Source organism: Pseudophryne corroboree, chromosome 8 (assembly GCF_028390025.1).
Source record: "Pseudophryne corroboree isolate aPseCor3 chromosome 8, aPseCor3.hap2, whole genome shotgun sequence".
In the NCBI taxonomy this organism is placed as follows: Eukaryota; Metazoa; Chordata; class Amphibia; order Anura; family Myobatrachidae; genus Pseudophryne; species Pseudophryne corroboree.
Genome location: NC_086451.1, coordinates 36,521,682 through 36,542,855, shown reverse-complemented (window position 1 = coordinate 36,542,855; position 21,174 = coordinate 36,521,682). Strand labels below are relative to the sequence as shown.

Sequence of the window (21,174 nt, the reverse complement as noted above, 5' to 3'; positions counted from 1 at the left end):
GAGCATGTGAAGAGCAGGAAGGGAGGGTGGGTGTAGGGAGCAGCGGGACAGTGGGTGTGTAGGGAGCATGTGAGGAGCAGGAAGGGAAGGTGGGTGTAGCGAGCAGGGAGGATGTCAGGAGTAGAGAGAGAGAGGGAGGATGTCTGGAGCAGTGAGAGAGTGTGGCTGTAGGTAGCGATAGTACTTACTAATTGGGCGGACCGCGGGCAGCAGCCATGGACACACACACTGACCGCGCTGGCCGCATTTCAAATGTAGCGCTGGCCGCCAGCCAGTCAGAACTGGCAGTCCGGCAGCCAATCAGGAGCCGCGTCCGCTGCCACGTCCCTGATTGGCTGCCGGTCTGCCAGCTCTGATTGGCTGGCAGCCGGCGCTACATTTGAAATGCAGCTAGTGCGGTCAGTGTGTGTGTGGAACTACCTTGCTGACAGCCGGGCAGCGCTGAGCTATAGTGCTCAGCGCTGTCCGGTAAAAACTGCGCATGCGCACTCTAATCCTGTGAACCCCGGGATTGGAAGCTCCAATCCCGGGATTCAAATCCCGGCATTTTTGGGCCCAAATCCCGGGATCCCGCCGATCCCGATACCGGGATTGGCCTCCCTAGTGAGGGCTTTGTGAGTGTGAGAAGCTTCACTTGGATTCTCAGTAGTGGATCTTGCCACGGGGCAGGACTTTTGCCCGGGGCGCCGCCTTCCGGAGGGCGCCGCACCATGGCAAGATCCGCTACTGTGCCCCCCGCTGTGTACCCCACTGGTCCCCCGCTGTGAAGGGAACTAGACGCTACCCGTCTAGTTTCCCTTCGTGGAGAGGACCTTTGCTGTGCGGTGCGCGATGATGTCATCGCACACCGCACAGCATTGTGGGACTGACACAGACGCTAGGGGTCATAATTGACCTCTAGTGTCTATCTGTCCCAAAGATCCGAGGAGAGGAGCGGCGCTGGCGGAGGTCTGCAGCGGTCGGGAATCAGGAGCGGGGATAGTAAGTATTTTTTATTTATTTTGTTGTGTAAGCGCCGCTACTCCTACAGGGGGCACAAATGGGGGCACAACTCTACAGGGGGCGTAACTGACCACGCCCCTGTATGAAGCCACGCCCCTATTATAAGGGCTAGAACCGGCCCTGTGGATTCTGAAGGGGAAAGAGGGCCAGTGTAGGGCTTGTAGGAGAGGGGAGGTGGATGTAGTGCGTTTGGTGAGGAAGATGAGCCAGGCTGCAGCATGGAGGATAGATTGGAGTGGAGAGAGGCATTTGTCAGGGAGGCCAGATAGGAGATTACAGTAGGCTAGTCTGGAGATGACCAGTGAGTGGATGAGGGTCTTGGTAGCATCCTGGGTGAGAAAGGGTCTGATCCTGGAAATATTGTTGAGTTGGAAGCGGCTGGACTGTGAGAGGTGCAGAATGTGTGGTTTGAAGGAGAGGGAGGAGTCAACGATAACTCCAAGACAGCGCAGTTGGGGGCTAGAGGAGATAGTTGTGTCGTCACTAGAAAGCGAAATTGTGGGAGGTGAGGTTGTGAGGGAAGATGATTAGCTCAGTTAAGTCTACAAAAGTGTTGAGACATCCGTGACATACTGTATATGTGTATGTATATATGTGTATATCGTGTGCAGGGGCGTCTCTAGAGAGGAGGGGACCCGTGTGCAGACTCCTTGTGTGGGCCCCCTCCTCTCCTGTAGCCGTCGCGTCGCTGCTAGCGCTCTGACCACTAGAGACTCTGGCACAGTGGCAGAGTCTACAGCGCATCCGCAGGATTCCGAAAAATGGCCGCCGAGCCATTTTTTTTCAGGGCCCTGTGCTTGGGCTGTAGTCTCTGGCACTGTGCCAGAGTCTCTAGTGGTCAGTGCGCTAGCAGCGGCGCCATGGCTACGGGAGTGGAGGGGGCCCACACACGGTCAGCAATGGACTCCGGAAAGGTAAGTAGAGGAGAAATGCGTGCGGTGTGTGCCCCACTGAACTCAGGGGCCCGTGTGCACTGCACACACTGCACCCATTATAGAAACACCAATGATTGTGTTTGTGTGCCTGTGTCCGGGGAAGAAGGGGGGGGGGGGGAGCTATTGTGCACTTGGTTCCACCACTTTCTATTTCCACCACTGGATCAAACACAAACTATGAAACTATTTCTACTGAAGCTTCCATGTCAGAGCCATTGCTAGGCCTGTACAACTCGCGTCTCATCCTATGCTGCCTGAGGGCTCCCATTGTTTCTGCTAACGGAGAATAGAAAACATGCTCTATCATACACTGTGGAATATATGCGGCCTGTGATAAGTGCATGTGTACGCTGGACGGCAGGTGAGAATAGGCCGTGAGAGACTTTCCTGGAGATATGGTAGTGTGGAGGAAATACAGGAGCTATTCAGACACTAAATAAAGGCAAAATATTTCCATTCACCCTCTCACATCAATTTTTATCTTGCTTTATTCTAGTACAACTGTGACAAGAGTATACATTACCGTGTAACATGTAACTGAATCACACGGATGACAACATAGAGGCCCATTCACAAAATCCACCTTCAATTATCAACAGATCAAGTAATATTGTGGCTTCATTGTAGAAATATCACGGAAACTGGGTAACCCTGGGTGATTGTGGGCAATATTCACAGTACAAAGAGGTAGGTGTATGGAGAAGTGAGCCAGTTGAGAAGTTGCCCATGGCAACCAATCAGCTTTGACCTAACATTCATCAAATGCATTCTATAAAATTATAGATAGCAGTTGACTGGTTGTCACTGGCAACTTCACTCTTTTCACTGCTTCATACATCTACCCCAATGACTCATGATAACGATATAAAATGAAACACATAAATGCATACAGTACACAAACTAGAACATAGATGGGTTTAAGTGCAAAATTTAATTATATATGGTTAAATCAAGGCACAATGATCTTCATTCTTTTAGCTACAATTTAATGGCTGTCCCCTTCGTGGTGAATTATAAGCAGCAATGCACCAGATAACATATTTTACCTGATTCGGAGGTGAAGACAGAAACGGCCACGGCTGAGACTATTGGTGGTCACCCGCCTGCCCCCCCCCAAGCTCCCCCCCCCCCCCCCCGCTATCTGCAAATGAGGCTACAAAGTTCTTCCCTGGTGCACACCAAATTATTATACCTGTCGGTAGAACGTGGGTCGAAGTCGGCTTCATCAGGAACGCCTACAGGCTTTACGGTTTTCCTCATTATACGCACACGTATAGATGCACAAAAACTGGGGGTGTATCATTAATCATCATGTATTATAAATAACTAAAACATTATATATATATATAGAGAGAGAGAGAGAGAGAGAGCTCAATCAGGGTGAGTTTTTCGCCTATACGTTGGAGATTGTGTCACGTTTGTGTTATATGGTGGTGTCAGACCTAGTCATTACCAGCTAGCTGCAGTGGATGATGTCATTTTATGGAATAAACCAAAATTCACGAGAATTCAGCCTACTCACTCACTAGTGACGGCACAGTACCTCACGCCTCAATGAGGTCACTAGTTTCTTGTGAGTTACGAGGCACAATGTCGGTCCAGCCAATGAAATGGCTGCTTATGAACAGATGCTTTTTTTTAAAAGGTAAAATAAACAATTCTTGGATTTATACCTAGTATTTATGTGCCCTGAAAGCCTAATGCCAGGTCACGTGCCCCCTGACAGTTCTACCCTTTATTTACTGAAGTGGGTTCTCACGCTGGAAAGTGCAGGTTACGGTTCTCTCTCCCGTTCTCCTGTGATAAAGAGGTTCAGAGTGGATCTTTTCTTGTTAGGGAGAGAGAAATTATCATCTTCCTTCTCCTGGAGTTTTTCCATCATCTCTTGTGGTAACTTCATGGTGCAGGAAGCATGGTCTACCAGTGGCTGTGGCAGCGACCCAACCTTCTTCCACGTCTTGGCCTCTGGGTCATATATAAAGACACTGTCTTCTTTATGCATTCGTCTTAAAGACCCTCCCCCGGTGATGTACATCTTGGATGCTTGGGTGGCTATGCTGAACTGGCAGCAGTCAAAGGGAGAAAGCTTTAGGGCACTCCACTGATCCGCCGCCGGACAGTAATACTCTGTCTCGTTTACGTGGATCCATTGCTTGGCCTAGGACAATGCAGAAGGTTTACATTACTCTTTACAGAAGACCCACCTGTGAATTGTGTACTGTTGCGATAAATGCATTATGATGTTTGGCTAAGGCATGACAAACTCAAAAGAACCTAAACAATAACCCTAATACCCTAACCTCTCCCTAATCCTAATACCTTAACCCAAAGTGATAAACACACCATAATATCCTATCGCCAAATACCCTAAACCCCTGGCCCAACCCCTAACCCTAAAGGGCAGACTGGATAGGCCATACGGTTCATATCAACCGTCAAATTTTCTGTTATAAAACTGCAGTACCACCTATGACTACCAGGGGGCAATTCAGAGCTGTGTCATTCGCACAGTGTACTAGTGATGGTCTTTGAAGGCTGTACCATTCATGGCTTATGGTTTAAAATCATCGGTAGAAGCCATCAATGGTGAGCGCTGTGCAGACTTTGGCCATTGGACCGATGCCAATGATTTTGGGTCAGTATCGGCCGCCACCATCTATGGGGGGAAAAAACCAACACACTTTCCAGGGGCCATTGCCTATCAAATTAATGACTAAAAACCATGGCCATTTCTACAGTGATCTTATTGTAAAATATAGTCAACAGACTACACTTCAGCAGTAATGCTAACCAGCTTTTAGTTGAGGTCCCAATAGTCTGGGACCCCAGAAGCGGCCACTCACAACAGGAGACACTGCGTATGTGGTTTTCATGGGACCACAGATAATTGGACCACGGTTGCATAGACTGTATTAGTGAAGTATTCATATAATGTAATGGTTAGCATTACTGCCTCACAGCACTGAGGTCATGGGTTCAATTCCCACCATGGCCCTAACTGTGTGGAGTTTGTATATTCTCCCCGTACTTGCGTGGGTTTCCTCCGGGTACTCCGGTTTCCTCCCACAATCCAAAAATATACTGGTAGGTTAATTGGCTCTCAACAAAAATTAACCCTAGTGTGAATGTGTGTGTGTGTACATGTGATAGGGAATATAGATTGTAAGTTCCACTGGGGCAGGGACTGATGTGAATGGCCAAATATTCTCTGTAAAGCGCTGCGGAATATGTGTGCGCTATATAAATAACTGGTAATAAATAAATAATAAATAAATAATATAACCTCGTAACATTTGTGAGGTGAAAGTGGACAAGATCTGGTGATCATAAACTGGTGCATGTTTTCTGGATTTCTTCCTGTGAGCAAGAATAGAGTGAGCTCCTGTGAAGAAATCCACAAACTGTGCAATGCTAATGATGCACCTTCTGTACAGGATCAAGAACCAGAAGCCTAGAACGTGGGCAGTAAGAAGGATTTCAACACCTGATTGGACGGCCTCATGGCCCAGTTAATAGGGAGCTGCGGGTGAACATGGGTACTGAAAATCTCCCTCACCACTGCTATCAAAAACACTTTAGAACGTTTGATAAATCTTCCCCCAAAGAGTACACGTGGGGGGGGGTGCCCTGAGCAACCAATCAGAATCCAGCGATCATTTTATAGAATGCACTAAATAAGTGGATTGGTTGCTAAGGGCAACTCCTCCACCCATCCTCTTTTGAAGGCTTGATAATTACAAAAGTCATGTCCCACTTACAGCGTTCAGTGTGCGTCCGCCGACACAGAAGATCTTGTCTCCTACGGTAGCCATGCCATGGTCGCATCGGGTGTGTGTCATGGCGCGGTTTACCACCCAGCGCTTGAGTCTTGGCAAGTAGCTGTAGACGTCATTCAGTGTCTTGTTCATAGAATACCCCCCTGTGGGCAATAGATAATGATGGAAAATCTGACAGGGGCGACACCTTATTATGCCACCAGGATTGTTATTAATGATGATGATAATAATAATAATAATAATAATAATAATAATAAAACAAAAAGAGCTATTCAATTGGAAGTAGTATATAAGATTGAGTGGCGCACATTTGGATGCAATTATTTTTACAATTAGTTTAGCATTCCAAACGTCATGTGACTAATTAGCAGAAGCGGGCATGATTTAAAATGTATTAAAAAAAATAAGAATTTACTTACCGATAATTCTATTTCTCATAGTCCGTAGTGGATGCTGGGGACTCCGAAAGGACCATGGGGAATAGCGGCTCCGCAGGAGACTGGGCACAAAAGTAAAAGCTTTAGGACTACCTGGTGTGCACTGGCTCCTCCCCCTATGACCCTCCTCCAAGCCTCAGTTAGGATACTGTGCCCGGACGAGCGTACACAATAAGGAAGGATTTTGAATCCCGGGTAAGACTCATACCAGCCACACCAATCACACCGTACAACCTGTGATTTGAACCCAGTTAACAGCATGATAACAGAGGAGCCTCTGAAAAGATGGCTCACAACAATAATAACCCGATTTTTGTAACAATAACTATGTACAAGTATTGCAGACAATCCGCACTTGGGATGGGCGCCCAGCATCCACTACGGACTATGAGAAATAGAATTATCGGTAAGTAAATTCTTATTTTCTCTAACGTCCTAGTGGATGCTGGGGACTCCGAAAGGACCATGGGGATTATACCAAAGCTCCCAAACGGGCGGGAGAGTGCGGATGACTCTGCAGCACCGAATGAGAGAACTCCAGGTCCTCCTCAGCCAGGGTATCAAATTTGTAGAATTTTGCAAACGTATTTGCCCCTGACCAAGTAGCTGCTCGGCAAAGTTGTAAAGCCGAGACCCCTCGGGCAGCCGCCCAAGATGAGCCCACTTTCCGTGTGGAATGGGCTTTTACAGATTTTGGCTGTTGCAGGCCTGCCACAGAATGTGCAAGCTGAATTGTACTACAAATCCAACGAGCAATCGTCTGCTTAGAAGCAGGGGCACCCAGCTTGTTGGGTGCATACAGGATAAACAGCGAGTCAGATTTTCTGACTCCAGCCGTCCTGGAAACATATATTTTCAGGGCCCTGACTACGTCCAGCAACTTGGAATCCTCCAAGTCCCTAGTAGCCGCAGGCACCACAATAGGCTGGTTTAAGTGAAATGCTGAAACCACCTTAGGGAGAAATTGAGGACGAGTCCTCAATTCTGCCCTGTCCGTATGAAAAATTAGGTAAGGGCTTTTATAGGATAAAGCCGCCAATTCTGATACACGCCTGGCTGAAGCCAGGGCTAACAGCATTACCACTTTCCATGTGAGATATTTTAAGTCCACAGTGGTGAGTGGTTCAAACCAATGTGATTTTAGGAATCCTAAAACTACATTGAGATCCCAAGGTGCCACTGGAGGCACAAAAGGAGGCTGTATATGCAGTACCCCCTTGACAAACGTCTGAACTTCAGGAACTGAAGCTAGTTCTTTTTGGAAGAATATTGACAGGGCCGAAATTTGAACCTTAATGGACCCTAATTTGAGGCCCATAGACAGTCCTGTTTGCAGGAAATGCAGGAATCGACCCAGTTGAAATTCCTCTGTAGGGGCCTTCCTGGCCTCACACCACGCAACATATTTACGCCAAATACGGTGATAATGTTGCACAATTACATCCTTCCTGGCTTTGATCAGGGTAGGGATAACTTCATCCGGAATGCCTTTTTCCTTCAGGATCCGGCGTTCAACCGCCATGCCGTCAAACGCAGCCGCGGTAAGTCTTGGAACAGACATGGTCCCTGCTGGAGCAGGTCCTTTCTTAGAGGTAGAGGCCACGGGTCTTCCGTGAGCATCTCTTGAATTTCCGGGTACCAAGTCCTTCTTGGCCAATCCGGAGCCACGAGTATAGTCTTTACACCTCTCCTTCTTATGATTCTCAGTACCTTGGGTATGAGAGGCAGAGGAGGGAACACATATACTGACTGGTACACCCACGGTGTTACCAGAGCGTCCACAGCTATTGCCTGAGGGTCCCTTGACCTGGCGCAATATCTGTCCAGTTTTTTGTTGAGGCGGGACGCCATCATGTCCACCTTTGGTTTTTCCCAACGGTTCACAATCATGTGGAAGACTTCTGGGTGAAGTCCCCACTCCCCCGGGTGAAGATCGTGTCTGCTGAGGAAGTCTGCTTCCCAGTTGTCCACTCCCGGAATGAACACTGCTGACAGTGCTATCACATGATTTTCCGCCCAGCGGAGAATCCTTGCAACTTCCGTCATTGCCCTCCTGCTTCTTGTGCCGCCCTGTCTGTTTACGTGGGCGACTGCCGTGATGTTGTCCGACTGGATCAACACCGGCTGACCCTGAAGCAGAGGCCTTGCCTGACTTAGGGCATTGTAAATGGCCCTTAGTTCCAGGATATTTATGTGAAGTGACGTTTCCATGCTTGACCACAAGCCCTGGAAATTTTTTCCCTGTGTGACTGCTCCCCAGCCTCTCAGGCTGGCATCCGTGGTCACCAGGACCCAATCCTGAATGCCGAATCTGCGGCCCTCTAGGAGATGAGCACTCTGTAACCACCACAGGAGAGACACCCTTGTCCTTGGAGACAGGGTTATCCGCTGATGCATTTGAAGATGCGATCCGGACCATTTGTCCAGCAGATCCCACTGAAAAGTTCTTGCGTGGAATCTGCCGAATGGAATCGCTTCGTAAGAAGCCACCATCTTTCCCAGGACCTTTGTGCATTGATGCACTGACACTTGGCCTGGTCTTAGGAGGTTCCTGACTAGGTCGGATAACTCCCTGGCTTTCTCCTCCGGGAGAAACACCTTTTTCTGTACTGTGTACAGAATCATCCCTAGGAACAGCAGACGTGTCGTCGGAATCAGCTGCGATTTTGGAATATTTAGAATCCATCCGTGCTGTCGTAGTACTACTTGAGATAGTGCTACTCCGACCTCTAACTGTTCTCTGGACCTTGCCCTTATCAGGAGATCGTCCAAGTAAGGGATAATTAAGACGCCTTTTCTTCGAAGAAGAATCATCATTTCGGCCATTACCTTGGTAAAGACCCGGGGTGCCGTGGACAATCCAAACGGCAGCGTCTGAAACTGATAGTGACAGTTCTGTACCACAAACCTGAGGTACCCTTGGTGAGAAGGGCAAATTGGGACATGGAGGTAAGCATCCTTGATGTCCAGAGACACCATATAGTCCCCTTCTTCCAGGTTCGCTATCACTGCTCTGAGTGACTCCATCTTGAACTTGAACCTTTTTATGTAAGTGTTCAAGGATTTCAGATTTAAAATGGGTCTCACCGAGCCGTCCGGCTTCGGTACCACAAACAGCGTGGAATAATACCCCTTTCCCTGTTGTAGGAGGGGTACCTTGATTATCACCTGCTGGGAATACAGCTTGTGAATGGCTTCCAATACCGCCTCCCTGTCGGAGGAAGACGTTGGTAAAGCAGACTTCAGGAACCGGCGAGGGGGAGACGTCTCGAATTCCAATTTGTACCCCTGAGATACTACCTGCAGGATCCAGGGGTCCACTTGCGAGTGAGCCCACTGCGCGCTGAAATTCTTGAGACGGGCCCCCACCGTGCCTGAGTCCGCTTGTAAGGCCCCAGCGTCATGCTGAGGACTTGGCAGAAGCGGGGGAGGGCTTCTGTTCGTGGGAAGAGGCTGTCTGCTGCAGTCTTTTTCCCCTTCCTCTGCCCCGGGGCAGATATGAGTGGCCTTTTGCCCGCTTGCCCTTATGGGGACGAAAGGACTGAGCCTGAAAAGACGGTATCTTTTTCTGCTGAGAGGTGACCTGGGGTAAAAAGGTGGATTTCCCAGCCGTTGCCGTGGCCACCAGGTCCGATAGACCGACCCCAAATAACTCCTCCCCTTTATACGGCAATACTTCCATATGCCGTTTGGAATCCGCATCACCTGACCACTGTCGCGTCCATAACCCTCTTCTGGCAGAAATGGACATCGAACTTACTCTTGATGCCAGAGTGCAAATATCCCTCTGTGCATCTCGCATATATAGAAATGCATCCTTTAAATGCTCTATAGTCAATAATATATTGTCCCTGTCCAGGGTATCAATATTTTCAGTCAGGGAATCCGACCAAGCCACCCCAGCACTGCACATCCAGGCTGAGGCGATTGCTGGTCGCAGTATAATACCAGTATGTGTGTATATACTTTTAGGATATTTTCCAGCTTCCTATCAGCTGGTTCCTTGAGGGCGGCCGTATCATTTAATTCATCTGATTCAGGAAAAACTACGGGTAGTTTTTTCACACCCCACATAATACCCTTTTTTGTGGTACTTGTAGTATCAGAAATGTTCAAAACCTCCTTCATTGCCGTGATCATGTAACGTGTGGCCCTACTGGAAAATATGTTTGTTTCCTCACCGTCGACACTGGAGTCAGTGTCCGTGTCAGTGTCTGTATCGACCTGAGGTAACGGGCGTTTTAGAGCCCCTGACGGTGTTTGAGACGCCTGTACAGGTATTAACTGATTTGCCGGCTGTCTCATGTCGTCAACAGTCTTTTGTAAAGTGCTGACACTATCACGTAATTCTTTCCATAAGACCATCCAGTCAGGTGTCGACTCCCTAGGGGGTGACATCACTAACACAGGCAATTGCTCCGCCTCCACACCATTTTCCTCCTCATACATGTCGACACAACGTACCGACACACAGCACACACACAGGGAATGCTCTGACAGAGGACAGGACCCCACTAGCCCTTTGGGGAGACAGAGGGAGAGTTTGCCAGCACACACCAGAGCGCTATATATATATAGGGATAACCTTATATAAGTGTTTTTCCCTGATATAGCTGCTGTATATATTTATCTGCCAAATTAGTGCCCCCCCTCTCTTGTGTTTCTGTAGTTCAGGACTGCAGGGGAGAGTCAGGGAGCCTTCCTCCAACGGAGCTGTGAGGAAAAAATGGCGCCAGTGTGCTGAGGAGATAGGCTCCGCCCCCTTCTCGGCGGCCTTTCTCCCGCTTTTTTATGGAAAAATTGGCAGGGGTTAAATGCATCCATATAGCCCAGGAGCTATATGTGATGTATTTTTTGCCAAAAAAAAGGTGTTTTTATTGCGTCTCAGGGCGCCCCCCCCCAGCGCCCTGCACCCTCAGTGACCGGAGTGTGAAGTGTGCTGAGAGCAATGGCGCACAGCTGCGGTGCTGTGCGCTACCTTATTGAAGACAGGACGTCTTCTGCCGCCGATTTTCCGGACCTCTTCAGTCTTCTGGCTCTGTAAGGGGGCCGGCGGCGCGGCTCTGGGACCCATCCATGGCTGGGCCTGTGATCGTCCCTCTGGAGCTAATGTCCAGTAGCCTAAGAAGCCCAATCCACTCTGCACGCAGGTGAGTTCGCTTCTTCTCCCCTTAGTCCCTCGATGCAGTGAGCCTGTTGCCAGCAGGTCTCACTGAAAATAAAAAACCTAAAACTAAACTTTTTTCTAAGCAGCTCAGGAGAGCCCCTTAGACTGCACCCTTCTCGTTCGGGCACAAAAACCTAACTGAGGCTTGGAGGAGGGTCATAGGGGGAGGAGCCAGTGCACACCAGGTAGTCCTAAAGCTTTTACTTTTGTGCCCAGTCTCCTGCGGAGCCGCTATTCCCCATGGTCCTTTCGGAGTCCCCAGCATCCACTAGGACGTTAGAGAAAATATACTATTGGTCGGCCCCAGGACTCCAGTCCCTGCAGACCCCCCTGGTGGCTGCCCTGGACTCCCCTTGTATACATTGGCGCACAGAACTGACATTGATGCGTCCAGCTCTGCAATCTGTGCCCCCTTATTTATGTCCCTTTAATCTAGCAAGCCCCTTTAATTATACAGCAGGCCAGCTTCCCCTACTTACCTGAAATGTAGAGAATGCCTCTGTGGGTGGTGCCAGCGTGATCCGCCACCGGAATTGGGAAGGGGGCAGTGTACTCCCACTTGTTTTCCTCGGGCTGGTACTCTTCCACGCTCTGGGTGAGGTGACCCAACAGGGATCCTCCTCCGACGGCGATAATATGGTCACTCATCACCTCGGTGTGGAAACGCGTTCTTCTCTCCAGCATACCGGCAACTTGCAGCCATGAGCCGGTGCGCGGGTCAAACCGGAACACCTGCAAGAACGAAAAAAGGTCCGCAAATGGCGAATCAAACAAATCTTTCATATTATTCAGCTGCATGCACTTTGTGCGTCTAATAGGAGCGGGACTCCATAATTTACTCCTGAACTGTGAATTCTCAGAGAAACTCGCAGGGTTGGATTGGTAGACAGGACACAGAGGACTAAGCCTAAGGCAGCACAAAGTTCCAGTTGACCAACGGTGGTCATTCCAAGTTGATCACAGCCAGCAACTTTTTGCTGCTTCTGCGATCAACTAGTACACGCCTATGGGGGAGTGTATTTTAGCTTAGCAGGGCTGCGATCGCTTGTGCAGCCCTGCTAAGCAAAAAAAATTTCAAGCAGAAGTAGACTAGCCCTATACCTACTTACCCTGCGCGATGGATCCAGTGATGATGGGCATGGCTTTGACGTCACTCCTCCACCCTCCGTTCTGCTGGACACGCCAGCGTTATACTCACCACTCCCCGAAAATGGCTGCTAACGGTCCGGATCCGCCCTGGCACGCCTCCTTCCTGTCAATCTTCTTTGCGGTCGGCTCTGCGACCGCTTCCTTTGCAAGGTGCGACGTAACCGGACGACCCCTGTCGCCAGGCAACGTCGCGCACTGCGCCCGCCGCACATGCGCATTCCGCACCCATCGCACCGCAGCGATAAACCGCTGCGTGCGAACGGGTCAGAATGACCCCCAACGTCCCTTCATCTTATCTCTTTTACAATTATCTATCCGCACAGAGGGGGGGAAAAAAAAGGTCCTTTAAATAACATTTGTTTGACTCAAGTGACTGATGACGTTGTGGAGTTGGCCCATGAGGTGCTAAGGGGAGTAAATCATTCAGACTTCCACAATCCATGGCTTTATTTGGGCAAATCTCAAGCAATTTTGAGGTCTGCTAATTGGGACTGTTGGGAGGTATGAAATAATTTCTTATTTTGTGGACTAATATTGGTCACATCGCACCACTCCACATTCATCCAGGTAAAAATTGGTTTACAATAAGCCAGTGGTTCTCAAACTCGGTCCTCAGGACCCCACACAGTGCATGTTTTGCAGGTAACCCAGCAGGTGCACAGGTGTATTAATTACTCACTGACATTTTAAAAGATCCACAGGTGGAGCTTATTATTTCACTTGCGATTCTGTGAGGAGACCTGCAAAACATGCACTGTGTGGGGTCCTGAGGACCGAGTTTGAGAACCTGTGCAATAAGCAATACATCAGATCTGTGCAATCTGCACCCCTGACTCAGCGAAACCAGCCATAAGCAACTCAACTATGACCAATTTCTGATAAGACTCCTAGGGGTAAATTTACTAGGATGGGAGTTCTATTAAAGATGGGATGTTGCCCATAGCAACCAATCAGATTCCAGGTGTTATCTTCTAGAACAGGGCTGGCCAAACCGGTCCTCGAGATCTACCAACAGTACATGTTTTCCAGGCCTCCTGGAGATCTGTAGAATTGTCAGTTAGGAATGAACGAGGCACATCTTAATTAGTAATGACTACACCTGTGTACTAGCCAGGTGGTCTGGAAAATGTGACCTGTTGGTAGATCTCGAGGACTGGTTTGGCCAGCCCTGTTCTAGAAGATAACACCTGGAATCTGATTGGTTGCTATGGGCAACATCCCATCTTTAATAGAACTCCCATCCTAGTAAATTTACCCCCTACTATTGAGCTGTGATCCACAATAGGGGTGGAGGTTACAGCTGTAGAAACATATAGACATGGGCTCAATAAACCCACTTGCAATATGTCCCATATTTCTATCAATAGTTCCAGGTATTATGGAGGGTGTGGTATGGAAGGTAGATAGTAACTAGGTCGACAGAGTCTAGGTCGACCACTATTGGTCGACAGGGTCGTTAGGTCGATATGGTCTAGGTTGACAGGTCAAAAGGTCGACATTAGTTTTTTTATGTTTTATTGGTGTCGTTTTCTTCGTAGAGCGACCGGAAACCCCAATTAGTGCACCGTGTCCCGTGTCCGCTCGCCATGCTTCGGGCAAGGTGCCTTGCTCCGCTAACGCTTCGCTCGGCACAGGTTACCGATCCAATCGCAGTCCACGTGGATCGTTAAGTATGAAAAGGTTCAAAAAAGGAAAAAAATTGTGAAAAACTTATGTCGACCTTTTGACCTGTCGACCTAGACCAGTGATGGCTAACCTTGACACTCCAGCTGTTGTTGAACTACACATCCCAGCATGCCCTGCATCAGTTTTAGCATAGCCAAATAGCAAAACTGTAGCAGGGCATGCTGGGATGTGTAGTTCAACAACAGCTGGAGTGTCAAGGTTAGCCATCACTGACCTAGACCATGTCGACCTAGTTACTGTCGACCAATAGTGGTCGACCTAGATAGTGTCGACCTAGGTACTGTAGACCTAGAGACCAGATCCCATTATGGATTTGTCCCAATTTTTATTTATTTATTTATTTATTTATTTTTGGGGGGGGGGGGAATATAATCCCTATTTTCATTTTTAGCATGGGAAATACACAAAATAATCTCTTGGTATCAAATATGCAAATGTGCATGATTTATTCTCATTATTTGCCATTTACAAGAGTTTAATATTCAGTAATTATACTGCGCCACGGAATTCAAGCTGTCTGGAGTTTGTATGTACTCCCTATATTTGCGTGGGTTTTTTCCTCAGGGGGCCTCAGTCTCCTCCCACATTCCAAAAACTCTGATCGGTTAATGTTTATTCTAGCACCCTGCACCTGTCACAACCCAGTGCAGTTCATCTTTCCTGCTTGGGGTGTCGCTCTCTGCTCTGGTGCTTCTAGTACACTGGTCTGTATTTCAGCGCCGAGATACAGACTAGAGTGTACTAAAAACACCAGAGCAGGGAGCGACACCGCAGGCAGGAAAGAGGAACTGCATGGGTTGTGACAGGTGTAGGGTGCTAGAATGAACACTAGGTTAATTGGCTGCTGACAAATAAACTTAACCCTAGTAAGGGCCAGTTGTAGACCTTGTGGCGCCCAGGACGAAAGTTTCCTTTGCACCCCCAGGTAAAAAAAATTAGTGCGCACCGAAGGCACATAAAAAATAGGGGCATGGCTTCGTAGGGAAGGGGTGTGGCCACAGTTATGCCCCCTGCAGTTGCGCCCTCAGTAGATTTGCCCCCAGTAGCTGTTCCCCCTGTAGTTGTGCCCTCAGTAGATTTGCCCCCAGTAGTTGTGCCCCCTAGTAGCCGCTTACAAGCACACAAAAAAAAACAACTTACCAGCCCCGCTCCTGCTTCCCGACCGCTGCTGCTGCTCCGTCCTCTAGCCGTCGGCTCCTCTCTATGGGAGAGACGTCATGACGTATCTCCCATAGCAGCACCGCACAGACACTAGAGGTCAACAATGGCGCCGGCTGCAGCGGGAGCCCACACAGCCCACGGTGTCTGCTGCAGCTGAAATGCGGGGAGCGGGTAGACGGGGGGCACCTGCGGGGTGACTGCAGCCGCGCCCGCGGGCCGCTGTGCCCCGGGCGCCCGCCCTGCTTGCCAGTGCCTAAAACCGCTCCTGACCCTAGTGCGTTTGTGCCCATGTGATAGGGAATATAGATTGTAAGCTCCACCGGGACAGAGACTGATGTGAGTGACTGAAATATTCTCTGTAAAGTGCAGCTTAATATGTGTGCGCTATATAATTAGTTAATAAATAATTAAAGCTAATTCGCCTGCAGTGACCATATTGTGCCTGTAGATGGAGATGTAGGACCGTTTGATAACGGTTGACAATTGCACAAATGAAAATAGCAAGAGTCAGTGGCCCTCATTCCGAGTTGATCGCTCGCTGTCGATTTTCACAGCGCAGCGATCAGGTTGAAAAATGGCAGTTCTGCGCATGGTACGCAGCGCGCATGCGCTAAGTACTTTCACACAATACTTTGTATTTTTACACAAGCTCGAGCGACGCTTTTCAGTCGCTCGAGTGTTCGTTGTTTGATTGACAGGATGTGGGTGTTTCTGGGCGGCAACTCAGCGTTTTCAGGGTGTGTACTAAAAAACGCAGGCGTGTCAGGTAAAAACGCAGGAGTGGATGGAGAAACGGGGGAGTGGCTTGCCGAACGCAGGGCGTGTTTATGACGTCAAACCAGGAACTAAACAGACTGCAGTCATCGCAAGCTAGGAGTAAGTATCGAACCACTCTGAAACTGTATGATTTTTTTTAGTTGCAGAACTGCTAACCTTTCGATCGCACTTCTGCTATGCTAAGATACACTCCCTGAGGGCGGCGGCCTAGCGTTTGCATTGTTGCTAAAAGCAGCTAGCGAGCGATCAACTCGGAATGAGGGCAAGTGTCCGACTGATTAATGAATAATGATGTTGACTTTCCGTGTTTAAACATTTTAAAACTCACAACAAGCAAATGTTGGCATTCCAGAAAAAGGATGTTACACGTTACATTCATGAACTTTCCTCCATATCTTACATCGTTTAGATATTTATCCCAGGTAACTGCAATAGCAAATGAGGTTAGAACATCCTTTAGTACAGGATGGATGGAAGGTCACATTGGAAGGTCTACTTCGCCACATATGATGGTTATGCATTCATTAGACCAGGGGTGGGGAACCTTTTTTCTACCGATGGCCATTTGGATATTTATAAAATCCTTCGGGGGCCATACAAGTCTGCCCACGCGCGCGCCAAAAAAATGGGTGTGGCCAGTTAAAATGGGACGTGATACACATATGCCCCCAATAGTGCAGTGCCAGATCCACAATTGCCCCCACAGTGCCAGGTATACAAATGCCCCCACAGTACCAGGTATACAAATGCCCCCACAGTGCCAGGTATACAAATGCTGCCACAGTGCCAGGTATACAGATGCCTCCACAGTGCCAGGTATACAGATGCCCCCACAGTGCCAGGTATACAAATGCCCCCACAGTGCCAGGTATACAGATGCCCCCACAGTGCCAGGTATACAGATGCCCCCACAGTGCCAGGTATACAATGCCCCTCACAGTGCCAGGTATAGATGCCCCCCACAGTGCCAGGTATACAGATGCCTTCCACAGTGCCAGGTATACAGATCCCCCCGTCCCCCTTACCGCTCCTTTCGGCGGGGACACAGAGGAGAGCGCGGCTATGTTGGGCGGCGGCGTGTAAGACTTGAAACCAGCCGCCGGTTCGAGAGCCAATCAGAGCTCGCGGACCGGCATCCGCGGCTCCTGATTGGCTGCCGGTCCGCGAGCTCGGATTTGCTCACGAACCGGCGCCTGGTTTCAAGTCCTACACGCCGCCGCCCGACAATAGCCGCGCTCTCCTCCGTGTGGTGACAGCTGAGATACGCTGCCGCCGGACTGTTCGGTGGCGTGTCTCACTGAGAGGAGCGGGTGGGCCGTTCCCCACCCCTGCATTAGACCATTGTGGATCCCAAACTTCTGTCCTCAAGGACCCCCAACAGCTCATATTTCCCAGGTCACCCAGCAGGAGCACAGGTGTATTCATTGCTCACTGACACATTTTAAAAGACCCACAGGTAGAGCTAATTATTATTTCACTTGTGAGTCTGTGAGGAGACCTGGAAAACATGAACTGTTGAGGTCCTGAGGACCAAGTTTGGAAACCACAGTAAATGCATAACCATCATATGTTGTTCTAGAACTTGTAGTTCCACAATAATCGACATACATGGCCCAGGTTACCTAAAACTGGTCTAGTCTCGCAGATTTAGACGTCCCTGACATTAGAACACAGAGCCCGGGGTCTAATATCTATATAGTCATGGAACTCTTAACTTTCAATATTTAGGTGAAGTTGCCCAAAGCAATCAGCTTCTACCTGTCATTTCAAAGACTGTACTAGATAAATGAGAGAAACTGATTAGTTGCTTTTGCCAACTTCTCCGCTATATCTCTCTCCAAGGCTTGATACATCTCCCCCTTTACGATTCCATTATTCTATATATTATTCCTAGAGCTGGGTTATCTAGGTTTTTTTTAGCAGTTCGGTTTATGGGGGGGCGGGGATATATTTAATAATTTTTGTCCTCATCTTAACTCTTGTACTCTAAAGTAATAATTTCATTTAAAAAAATAATACATTTTAATGGAGCCTTCCTCAGGAAAGTGGTCATATAGGCATGTCTATTAAAAGCCCGCCACGTCTGGTGGGTTATGATATGGTTACCTCATTTGATGGATGCTTTCCCGATGGGTCAAAGCTTGTTTGGCCTCCAATGACGAAGAGGAAATCATTGATGACCGCCACACAGTGGTTGTACACTGGAGCACGCATCTCTCCAACCTCAGACCATGAGCTGCCATCTTGGTTTTGAACCCAGATACTGCTGCAAACTTGGTTATCGGTTGTCCTCCCACCCAAGACCAGCAAATTTTCTGAGCTTGACCTTATCAAGGTGGCCTTGCCGTGCACCGTAGGTTGAGCGTAGAGCTGAGAGTGGTATTTTAAAGCATCTTGGAGATATCTGAAGCAACTGGAGTCTGTTTTCATGATCGGCGTCTCCTTAACGTATCTCTGGAGATCTTCTAGAGAAATCAGGGGAAAGCGAATTCTCCTGAGGACATCTCCCGCTTCCTTTGTCCTTGCGCCGTCATGCTGTAACCACGCCACCGCCAAATTGAACAAGTCCAGCTCACTGCAACCTGGGACCTCCTCCCTCTCCAGAATTTCACAGAGGGTCCCTTTGTCTACTTCATTCAGATCTCCAAAGGTACCCGGGACGTGCTTGTAGTGGTGGCCCACATACCCGCTGGCCTTCACCTTTAGTTCTTCTGGCCCATGCTTCCTGGTTATGTTCAAGATACCCAAACAGGTCTCCTGGCCCAAGCCATCTTCCAAAAACCGATAGCATAGTTTCACTGCTTCCCGGACAAGGAGGACCTCTGCCGCCTTCAAGGTGTCCTCAATATTGGACAAGGATAAGGGAAGCTTGTTGGAGTAGATGAAATCTAAGACATTTCTGAGCCCTTTAGCACTTATATCATTGAATCGGATGGGGTCTCCGTGTTTGGAATCTGCGAACAGCAATTTACAGTAAGAGCTCGCCGATGCGAGTATCACTTTGTGAGCTGGAAAAAGGAGTCCTTCAGCTTCCAGCGTCACATCACATAGGTCCCCCTGGGAACGAAACTGCCCAATCCTTTCCAACAACTTCTCTGGGAACCTGTCAGACGTAAAGCAGCCAGTGTTGGAGCCGTTCAGCATGGTGGAATTAGTAAATTAACAATAACTGTAGAAGGTGTGTCCCATTGGCACCAGAAGGTCACCTCGCCACATAGCAGTCCCCCGTAGTCTGTTGTCCACTGTCAGCAAGGTGCCTGTAACCAAACAACCTGCGGGCCACACCACCAGGAGACCTGGTTCTATGCATTACATTTGACTCTGTTTAATGAGTGTTGTAAGTTACACCACTCCCTCCCTATCTCTCCACTGCTTGGCAATAGCACGGCCCTTTACAACAGAAACACAACTGACCCTTAAGGCACCTTGTCGTAATGCCTGATTGGCTTAGCGAGGATCACAGCATGCCCAGACTTGCACCATTCAACAAAAAGACTAAAAGGAATGTTTCAATAATACAAGCTCACTATAATAACTGGGTTGCCTTGTACAGGTGCAACATATCTAAAGAGGAATAAATGTAATGCATGACAATAAAATCCTGTTTTACTTCCTCTGTCTTTTTAGGAAGGGGGAGAACTTTAACCACTTAACTGACAATTTTTTTTTCTTCAAAAATAACCTAAAAATGTTGATTTAAAAATGTAAAAATATAAAAACATTCAAATATTTTAGTATTTTTTTTTTTTAAATAAAATATAATACCTCTACAGGTGTCTAGTTTCCTCCCCTCTTTGCACTTAAGTTTTACGTTACAGCTGGGTACATGCACTTCTGAATTCCCATGCATTCTTGTGCTCAAATTTGGCAGTACTGTCGGTGGTCACAGACCGCTGCTCTACTGTCGGGGTCTGGAAGAAGAGGAGGAGGAGATCCGCAAAACAGATCTCCTCTTAAATTGCCAGGGGATGGATGAGCAGCCAAGGTCCCATGGTTTGTGACTGCCACTGTTTTAGGAGGAAAACACAGGTAACGTTACATTTAAGGTAATGGAACCAATGCGGAAGTAGGTAGAGCCACATAGCCCCATGGCTGTAGCACAAAATGTCAGCTAAGGGTCTACTGCAGAGGTTCCCAAACTCGGACCTCAAGGCACCCTAACAGTCCAGGTATTAAGGATATTCATGCTTAAGTACAGGTGGCTTAATTAGTACCTAAAGCATTTTGATTAAACCACCTGTGCACAACCATGTATATCCTTAGAACCTGGACTGTTAGGGTGGCCTGGGGAAAGCGTTTGGCCACTGGTCTACTGCATATCTCCCCCATACTTGCCGACCTCCGGGCTGCTCTCTCCGGCAGAGAGCAGCCGGTCGGCTCAGCAGGGGGGCAGGCAGTGAGGTGACGTGCAGAAGTGGGTGGGTCAGAGGCGGAACGGGGGCAGGCCAGAGGCAGAATGGGGGCGTGGCTGTTGGATCGCATCATGTAAGCCACCCCCCACCCCCCCCGCTGTGTAAAGTCGCTATTACCGGCAATATACAGCAGGGGGCGTGGCTATGATGACGCAATTCAACAAGAATCGCATCATCGCCTGCCCGGACCGCCCACTTCACTCGCTAAGTGGGCGGCCGGGCAGGGGGTGACCCCTGAAATCGGGAGACTTGCCTGCCGTTCCTGGGGGCCGGGAGGGTCACCCGATTTTCGGGAGCCTCCCGGCCATTCCGGGAGGATAGGCAAGTATGATCTCCTCCCGTACTAACACATGTCACAGGTAGGATCTCTGAGATCTGTCCCTCATCTCATTTATGCTTTGCCTGAGCCCCACAGCTGGTCCTCGGTGGTGGTCACTACCCCATCGCTGAGTGGTGGGTAGTACTTTGAGTGGCCTTTTTTAATATTACAATTTAAAATGGGGATTTTAAAGGCTCCCTCCATTGGGGACTGTTAAGGGCCCTACACACTGGGCGATATCTTGAAATATATGAAACGATAACTCGTTCATATCTTTTAGTGTGGATGCATCAACTATGAACAATGCGCGTGCCTGCAATCGTTCATCATTGATCAATCATCGTTGATACATG

The 21,174-nt window shown here is 48.7% G+C and overlaps 1 protein-coding gene across 1 annotated transcript; it reads right to left on the bottom strand.

Annotated features, from left to right (window-relative positions):
* Nucleotides 1-3,075: 3,075 nt before the first annotated feature.
* Nucleotides 3,076-19,430, bottom strand: LOC134948336 (kelch-like protein 9). Its single transcript, XM_063936258.1, has 4 exons — nucleotides 18,197-19,430; nucleotides 11,797-12,049; nucleotides 5,696-5,856; nucleotides 3,076-4,095 (listed from the first exon to the last, which is right to left on the bottom strand). Exons 1-4 carry the CDS (start codon nucleotides 19,232-19,234, stop codon nucleotides 3,712-3,714), a joined length of 1,836 nt encoding a protein of 611 aa, XP_063792328.1. The 5' UTR covers nucleotides 19,235-19,430; the 3' UTR covers nucleotides 3,076-3,711.
* Between the last annotated feature and the right edge of the window lie 1,744 nt (nucleotides 19,431-21,174).

Excerpts from the sequence above, each read along its gene's own strand:
- LOC134948336 (XM_063936258.1), bottom strand. The coding sequence starts at position 19,234 with ATGCTGAACGGCTCCAACACTGGCTGCTTTACGTCTGACAGGTTCCCA. Across the intron at positions 5,857-11,796 it reads AGGCATTCTCTACATTTCAG|GGGGGTATTCTATGAACAAG; the intron begins GTAAGTAGGGGA and ends TATTGCCCACAG. Across the intron at positions 4,096-5,695 it reads GCGGACGCACACTGAACGCT|GCCAAGCAATGGATCCACGT; the intron begins GTAAGTGGGACA and ends GCATTGTCCTAG.